The 8,855-nt window shown below is 39.4% G+C and overlaps 1 protein-coding gene across 1 annotated transcript in view; it reads left to right on the top strand.

Annotated features, from left to right (window-relative positions):
- The window catches only part of scfd1 (sec1 family domain containing 1), a gene marked incomplete in the record, with an annotated part of 17,545 nt that extends 8,953 nt beyond the window's left edge, over positions 1-8,592 (top strand). Inside the window, 10 exon segments of the mRNA XM_014022144.1 lie at positions 980-1,050; positions 2,804-2,883; positions 3,956-4,018; positions 4,506-4,581; positions 4,896-4,949; positions 6,261-6,316; positions 6,438-6,471; positions 7,988-8,053; positions 8,314-8,382; positions 8,458-8,592. Of these exon segments, the coding sequence (XP_013877598.1) occupies positions 980-1,050; positions 2,804-2,883; positions 3,956-4,018; positions 4,506-4,581; positions 4,896-4,949; positions 6,261-6,316; positions 6,438-6,471; positions 7,988-8,053; positions 8,314-8,382; positions 8,458-8,481 (593 nt within the window).
- Between the last annotated feature and the right edge of the window lie 263 nt (positions 8,593-8,855).

Raw genomic sequence — 8,855 nt, 5'->3', positions numbered from 1 at the left:
ATATAATTGTTTTTAATTTTATTTGTACATGCATCTGGGTCTCTTAAATGAATATTTTAAATATTTTTTATAATTTTTCTCACGTCTTTTTATTTCCATGTGTTTTTACATTTCTCTGTCTCCTGTTTTTACTTCACCTTATGCATTTCTGCCTCAGTATGTAAATAAGGTGGGCGGAGCTTCTTGGGCCAGCTCCTCTCCTATTGGTCAACAGATAGAAAGGAGCAGGATCCATGTGCAGATCTACTGWGCTGCTGCCTCAGTTTAGATTTAAGTTTAAAGTTTAGTTTAAAATAAATGCACACACCTTGTCTTTATTTACTTAAGTTCTTCTCTTTAATTTAAATATATTTATTTATTAGTCTATCCTTTTATTTCTAATTATGTCAGATTCATAGAAATATACACTGCCTGACCAAAAAAAGGTCACACTCTAATATTTAGTTGAACCTTTAGCTTTGGTTACGGCCCACATTCTCTGTGGTGTTGTTTGGATAAACTTCAGTGTCACCAGATTTATTTCATCCAGTGTTGCATTAATGTTTCACCAACATCTTTCATTGATGATGGTAGAGTCTGACCTCCTGCAAAGATTCACAATGGACTCTGTGGAGCCAATCCATGTGTGAAAATGATGTCTCATGCTCCCTGAACTACTCTTTCACAATAAGAGCCCCATGAATCCTGGCATTGTCATCTTAGAATATGTCYGTGCTATCAGAGAAGAARCAATCATTGATGGAATAACCTGGTCATTCAGTATAATCAGGTCAGCTGACCTCATTCTGTGAGCTGAGCCTGAACCAGGACCTGACCACCTGCAGCAGCACCACATCATAGACCTTAGTTAGATCCAGGTGGACACYTGGTTTTGGCTGGGCAGTGTATTTTAATTGTTTATTTGTCTTCATGCAGTAACTTTGTCCAACAGAACCAGAAATAAAATCATTAAGTTGTGTTTTAAATGTTTGTTTTTCAGCGGGGACTCCAGAGGACAAAATGAGACTCTTCCTTATTTATTACATCACAGCTCAGCAGGCTCCTTCAGAGGTAAACACTCAGCCAGAAAGGTTTTAATTATAACAAACTGATATTCCTCAGTTCAAGAGCCGCCAGTAACATTCATCCAACATTCATCCAACATTCATCAGGAGTCTCTTAAATGTCTCCAGGATGTCTCGGTAAATGTCTCCAGGATGTCTCGTAAATGTCTCCAGGATGTCTCTTAAATGTCTCCAGGATGTCTCGGTAAATGTCTCCAGGATGTCTCGTAAATGTCTCCAGGATGTCTCGTAAATGTCTCCAGGATGTCTCGTAAATGTCTCCAGGATGTCTCGGTAAATGTCTCCAGGATGTCCCTTAAATGTCTCCAGGATGTCTCCTAAATGTCTCCAGGATGTCTCGTAAATGTCTCCAGGATGTCTCGGTAAATGTCTCCAGGATGTCTCCTAAATGTCTCCAGGATGTCTCCTAAATGTCTCCAGGATGTCCCTTAAATGTCTCCAGGATGTCTCCTAAATGTCTCCAAGATGTCTCCAGGATGTCTCCTAAATGTCTCCAGGATGTCCCTTAAATGTCTCCAGGATGTCCCTTAAATGTCTCCAGGATGTCTCGTAAATGTCTCCAGGATGTCTCCTAAATGTCTCCAGGATGTCTCCTAAATGTCTCCAGGATGTCTCTTAAATCTTGGGTTATTCTTCAACATGATGTGAGACAGCGGGTTGGTGATTGCGTCATTTCAAACGTCTTTTTTTCCTTTCTTCTTTCATAATTCCTCTCGGCCCTCCTACAGATCATATAAGTTTATAAACAACAATAATTAAGGCTGGATATTGTGTTTTTTGTCTCAACAATCAGTGTTGTGTAAACCTTTTTTTGTTTTTGTTTTGTTAACGGTGATGATGGAACAAAGACATGAACATCAGCTACATGCTGATGTTCAGCAGGATCAAACCTTCTGTTAACAACCRGCTTCAGACGATAAATCTGTTTAAAGGAAAGAACCTGCAGAAGGAAGATCTGCTCTTATTCCTGCTCTGCTACATTTCCTCAGCACTGCTGCAGAAAGATGTGAATAAACTGTTTCCTCCAGCAGCAAGTCTCTCTCTCCTCCTCCTCCTCCTCTCAGCTCCTCCTGCTCGTCTCTTTTTGTCCGTCACCTCTCTGCAGAGTCTCCAGGGCGCTGCTCAGTTTTCTGACAGATGTGCTTTGATTTTTATAAAAACAAAACTCTCTCTGGAGTTATATAAGTCTCTCCAGCTGAGCTGCAGCCAGCAGCTGAAGCTTCAGGCTGAACATCTCCAGCAGCTGAATCACTGTTCAAACCAGAGAGCTTCGGCTCTTTGTTTTTATTGGTCAGAAACAGCAGCTGAAGCTTGTGTGAAGACAAACTGTTTCCTGTAACTGCATGCATATTCAGGGGAGTTAGAGAAGATGAGCCTGTGATCGGAAGATGCCAGTTCAACTCCCCGGACCGACCAGCCCCACCTTGGGCCCCYGAGCAAGGCCTTTAATSTTTCAGCTGCTCCCTGGGTGCCTCAAATTTGGCAGCCCACTGCTCCACATTTATTTATCGATCTATCTATTGCCCGCCCGCCACCTTTCATCCTGGGACTCCTGATGTTTCCAGGAGGTCTGGTGACATTTTTTGGGTTCTTCCTCTCCTGAGCCACACAGACCTGTCTGTCCTTTGAGCTTTTATTTTGAAACAGTCGCTGTGAGCTTCACACCAGAACTGAAGCTTTAAAGGTTTTAAAGTTGGATTTTAACAGTGAAGAGTGATGATTTGCTCCGTGTGTTTCAGACTGACCTGGAGCAGTATAAGAAGGCTCTGATGGAGGCAAACTGTGACCTTTCACCTCTCAACTACATCAAACAGTGGAAGTAAGTCTGAGCTGTGAGGTGACAGATGTGCACATCTGCATCAGCTGAACACAAAGTCTGATTACCTTCAAACTAAAGGTTTTCTTTTTACTTTATAAAAATGTCTTTATGTTTCAGGGTTCCCACAGTTTAAGGAAAGCTAAATTTAAGACTTTTTAATGCCAAGTGAAATTAAATTTAAGACCAGTTTCATAATAAACACAAAGGACACAAAAAAACCTGCCAGAAACTCACGAATCAAAGTGTTTTTGGTTGAAGTATTCAAATATTGCTAATAGACCAATTGTTTTTATCCACATCGAACTGCTTTTTCATCAAATATAGCAAAAACGTTCAGCAGTCAGTTTTAAACTTAATTTAATTTTTCAGAAATCCTCTAACGACCCAAAATTTGGAGTTTTAGGACCCACAGTGGGGTCTCAACCCTATTTTGCTGTAGATGAAACCTTAAAGTGCCTGTGACATCAAAATTTGAAAGAAAAGTTAAAGCATTTTTGAAAAGACAACATTATTAACATACTACAAAACAAATGTCACATTGCTCAGATGGACGGTTGTTGAGATATTTGCATGTGAATCAACAGGAAGTGATGTCAAAGGGGAAGCCTGTGAAAATAAAAAATAAATCAATTTTACCAATTTTAATATTTGAGATGAATTACAGTCATCTACTTACAATGTGTTCACATTTTTAAGACTTCTGAAAGATTGATTTAAGACCTTTTAATGCTAATTAAGGCCTTATTTTTGAATTGATGAATTCAWTGATGTTTAAGACTTTTTAAGGATCTGCAGGAACMCTGTATTTATTAAAACTGTCACCACCTCCTGACAGTAAATGAGAAAAATAATCTGTGAAAAATTAAAGCTCCTCTGTCCTCTTTTAATGTCTTTAAAATGTCCAGACCAAAAATATTTGAAATATTTGCGATTTAAATCCCAGAAGTGGAACATTATTGACTTCCTGTGAGGTTTATGTTAYCAAACATTAAGCGGCCTCTCTGATCTGTCTGCTCTGATAGAATTCAGTCATTTTTGCAGTAAAGATGATTTTTGTACTTTTTTCTTTCAGAGCTTTTACCAAAATGGCCACCAACCCGACCAACTACGGCAGCAGTGGAGTCAAACCCATGGGGTGAGTTTATTTTGATTTATTAGCATAAATATAAATTTTAAAGCTCAGCATCAGTGTGTTTTGTAGATATTTGACTTTAGCATGTAATGTGATSGTTAGGGATGACTCTCAGCTGCTCCACGTTTCAGCTCATTATCTGTGAAACTGAGTTGTGGCAGCCATCTTGGATCAGAGTGACTCTAGTCTGTCAGCGTTGTTAGCATATCTAAACTAAACAGTTGGGTTTGTTTGTCACTAATAGTTTCATTAAAACTCATCCACTGTTTGATGAGATATTTTGCTAACAGACCTGCTTCTCATGGCAGCAGTGATAAAGACTTTTTCTCTGTAATTTACTTGAATATAACGTTTAACTTTCTGACGTTTATTCAGTTTTTCTTTGCCAAACCAGCAGCCTGCTCCTGACTGATCTCCATCCTAACCCTGTACTCCTTCCTCCTCATCTGTTTCTCCTCCCTCGTCTCCTCCTCCTCCTCCTCCTCCTCAGGCTGTTCTCCAGAGTCATGAACACAGGCTCTCAGTTTGTCATGGAGGGTGTGAAGAACCTGGTGCTCAAACAACACGTGAGTCCAAATATTTCCAGCTTCTTCACAGAAAAAACACAAACCGACTTCAGACGTGTCTTCCATCTTTAAACAGAGAAATGTAAAAACAGACAGACGTTCTCAGCTGTGACCACGGGTCACTACAGGCTGGAAAATAYACGTTTCGTTCAGTCAAAGGAAAAATCCATGTTGAGTTCTAAAGATCCACAACAGAACCTGCATCTCAGAGGATTTGAAACCTGTCAGCAGCACAAAAACATTTCAGACATGAAACAAAAACAACAAAAAGAAAATAGTTTAGTTTGGAAACTGATGAKATTTTTGTGTTTCAGAACCTTCCGGTCACTCGGATTCTGGACAACCTGATGGAGATGAAGTCTCATCCTGTGAGTTGTTTACATATTTGTTACATATTAAATGTTTCGCTCACATTGYTTAGGACTTCTCCACTTTTGTTGGAGCATTTTAAAATGTTTCATCTGTTCTGTTGAGTCCATCATCAGGAAGTGAAACCTGGGAATCTACCAAGAGCAAAAAAAAAACCCCAATATATGAAATCATTACTGTGGTGCAGTGGGAGGGCAGCAGGTTCTATTCCCTGAACGTTAGGGACTCATAATGACATCATGTAGAACTTTGACTCAAACCTTTAAATAATCTGAAGAAACTTTAGTACAGATTTATATAAATACAGGTTTACAGTCTAAATAATACAAACTTATCTGAAAAGTACATCTGACTCAAACGTTCTGTTAAATGTTCATAAACCGTTAGTTTTGATTGATCTGACGTGTTCAGTGATCYGCTTCGTTCACGATGTGTTTCTGTTCCTAAAACTGGATCAGAGGTTTTAAACATGAAGCCGGTCCCTCAGAGCTACATCCAGTCTCACACTGACAGGTTCTCAGCATCTGCTGTTACAYACAGCAAACAAAGATCCTGTTGTCCATCTGAAGGAGGAGGAGGAGGGATGAAGATGAAAGAAATAGAAGAGCACATTCTCTCCTTATCAGATTGTCCTCCCTGTGTGAGCACGGAGCTTCTCTCATTTTAGGATTGTTTTCAGGGTAAAGATTTCACAGAATGTCTGAGGAATGTTGGTGTGGAAACTGAACATAAAATCAGGTTTTACTAAAACCCTCCTGCTGCCCTGAGGTTAAACCTTCTTTCGTTTTTTTTTTTTAAATTTATTTAATAGGGACAGACACACATCGACATAGACAAACTGAATAAAACAGCAGTCCCATGTTTGCATCATGGTGCAATAGCAACAGCTAATTCGCAGCACTTGTCCCTAGATGGGCTTTTAAAAAATAACTCTAAAAATTGAAATGATAATCAGTTAAAATAGCACAACATACTATATACAAACAGTGAAATGTAAGACATCAAAAGTGAGTACNATAACTCTAAAAATTGAAATGATAATCAGTTAAAATAGCACAACATACTATATACAAACAGTGAAATGTAAGACATCAAAAGTGAGTACAGGTCTGTTTTTRACGTAACCAGAGTTTTGTTTGGTTTTTGAACATTCTAAAACTGCTGCATTCTGCTGCCCTCTGGTCAGATAGGTAGACCTCCTGCTKCCCTGAGGTCAAACCTCCTGCTGCCCTGAGGTCAAACAGGGGGACCTCCAGCATGGCTCACACATGCAGCGAAACTCCAACAGGTTTATTTTGACTGTGTTTCAGGAAACGGACGATTATCGATACTTTGACCCAAAGATGCTGCAGCGAGGCGGGGAGAGGTCAGAACCCATCAGATCTGATTAATCAGCAGAGGTTCTAGCAGAACTGAACCCAGTCCAGTTCCATATGAAATGACTGAAGACTGGAACGTCTCATCCTCTCCTCTGTTTCCTCTTTCAGCTCCATTCCCAGGAACAAAAACCCGTTTCAGGAGGTGAGTTGTTTCCAGGACAAACAGGCTGAAAGAAAACACGAGACGACTGGAAACTGTGCCCAGAGCCAGAAACTGGATCCTGCTGGCTCTGGATTCTGGTGGGACTCTTAAGTCCTTTCAGGATCTGAGTGTGGGGATTGTTTTGGTCTCAGAACGTCTTCAGTCAGGATGGTGACGCAGGCAGGACGTCTCACTTTAACACTTTTTATTTAACAGGTTTAGTTTCAGTCTTAAAATAAGGAGAGGAGGTTCAAACCCTAAATAAACCCTGTCCACCTGAGCTGAGTCACTTCCTGCTCCTGGTTCAGATGGACTGGGTCCAAACTCAGGGTCTGGGTCCTCCGAAGGACCAATCTGTCGACTGCTTAGGTCAGCGCCGAGCTGGAGGCTGTCCAAAACAAAGACTCCTTCGATGCGTCCCACAAATACGTCCTCCCTTTGTCTCAGATTTGAGGGCCGGTCCGATGGATCCTTCTGGGCTCAGCGTATCCCATAATGCACTGCGGGCCGACCGGAGAGGTTTTCCTGCTCTTAAAATATGTTGTAGTTTTAAGTGGTTGTGTTGTTAAAGCTTTTATCATTATAAACATGTTTTAATATTAATCTTCAGAAATCAAAGCTGGTTTAGAGAACGTCACCTACAGCAGCTCCGTTACTTCTTCAGATATTACCTTTAAGATCATTATTTTGGTTTTGACATTAATACAACTAATATATTAATAATTTGATCATTTCCATCTGTTTTTGTTCAACGTCGTCACGGTTGTTAGGTGACAGGATGYACGCCGGGTTAGAGGCGGGAATAAAACAGAAGACTAGACGTCCAGATTAGACACTTTTTTCCAGTCCTACCCGGCCCACCTAGACCGTGTAGACCGAGTTCTTGGAAGAACCAGCTCCTGAATTTGAACACAGTCATGGTTTATGTTTAATCAGTCATGACTTTAAATCAGACCTGTTACTTCCTGTTGATCAGCATCTTTTATTATTAATTAACAAACAAATATAGAGCAGATCCAGGGTTCCTACAGCTTTAGGCAAGTAAAATTTGAGACTTTTTAAGACCTAATTAAAGCCACTTGAAATGAAATTTAAGACCAACTTCACAATAAACACAAAGGGAAAAAACCCAGTTAACACTTTTAGCCAAATGTTTATTTTAAACCAAAACAACGAGCTGAGAGCCAATCACTWTTCAAAACAATTAAAAAATGTTACTAATTATTTTAATATTTGAGATGAATTACAATCATCCTAACATGTTTTAACATTTTTAAGACCTCTGAAAGATTGGTTTAAGACATTTTAAGGCTAATTAAGACCTTATTTTTGGATCGATAAATTCAGTGCCTTTTAAGACTTTAAGGTTTCGCAGGAACTCTGAGATCTGATTGTTTTCTAGCTGGAAAATAATCATATTTTTAAATAAAGTGTTGTTGCTGCTAAACTTCCAGTTAATCATGTTTAAACAGATAAATAGAGGCGTGTTTTAATGCTCTGTTCTCTGCTGTTTCAGGCCATAGTTTTTGTGGTCGGAGGAGGGAACTACATCGAGTACCAGAACCTGGTAGACTACGCAAAGGTACCACCAGAACATCGCTCCGTTTCGGGTTTTAAATAATATAGTTAATAATAAGTTTTAAATTGAGATAATTAAAAGGCAGAACGCTCCCTCTGGGTCCAGCAGAGGACTTCAGGGATCTGGAGCAGGGACGCAGTGATGAGTGTTGCTCCGGTTTGTGTTAGTGAAGGAGTTGAAGCTCAGCTGATTTTAATAAGAAGACGTCTAAGTTTAAACAGACTTTCTGTAGAGAAACTAATTTTTAACGTCTCTTTGTTCAGTCCAAACCAGGAAGGAAGATCATTTACGGCTGCAGTGAACTTTTTAACGCTCCTCAGTTCATGAAACAGGTGAGAATCTCCTCGTTCACCTGGTCTGGAAAACAAAACGTGTCCTGATGGCTTTATTGGTTTTTGTCTCCGCAGCTCGCTCAGCTTGGACAAAAGTGACCAACATCCTGAATATTCCTCTTCTGAAGCTTTTCTTTGTTTTTTATCATTTCTGTAAATCRTCTAAACTTTTCTGTTTCACTCGGTCCTAATAAACCTGAACAAGTCGTCGCCTCAGAGTCCTTTATTTATTACTGACAGGTTTAATTCAGTGATATTTTACTAACAGGTTTAATTCTGTGATATTTTACTAACAGGTTTAATTCAGTGATATTTTACTAACTGGTTTAATTCAGTGATATTTTACTAACAGGTTTAATTCTGTGATATTTTACTAACAGGTTTAATTCGGTGATATTTTACTAACAGGTTTAATTCGGTGATATTTTACTAACAGGTTTAATTCGGTGATATTTTACTAACAGGTTTAATTC

The sequence above is a fragment of the Austrofundulus limnaeus genome, unplaced genomic scaffold, assembly GCF_001266775.1.
Source record: "Austrofundulus limnaeus strain Quisiro unplaced genomic scaffold, Austrofundulus_limnaeus-1.0 Scaffold318, whole genome shotgun sequence".
NCBI classification, from domain to species: Eukaryota; Metazoa; Chordata; class Actinopteri; order Cyprinodontiformes; family Rivulidae; genus Austrofundulus; species Austrofundulus limnaeus.
Note: the sequence above shows the minus strand (reverse complement) of the source record. Positions and strands in the feature narration are given on the sequence as shown.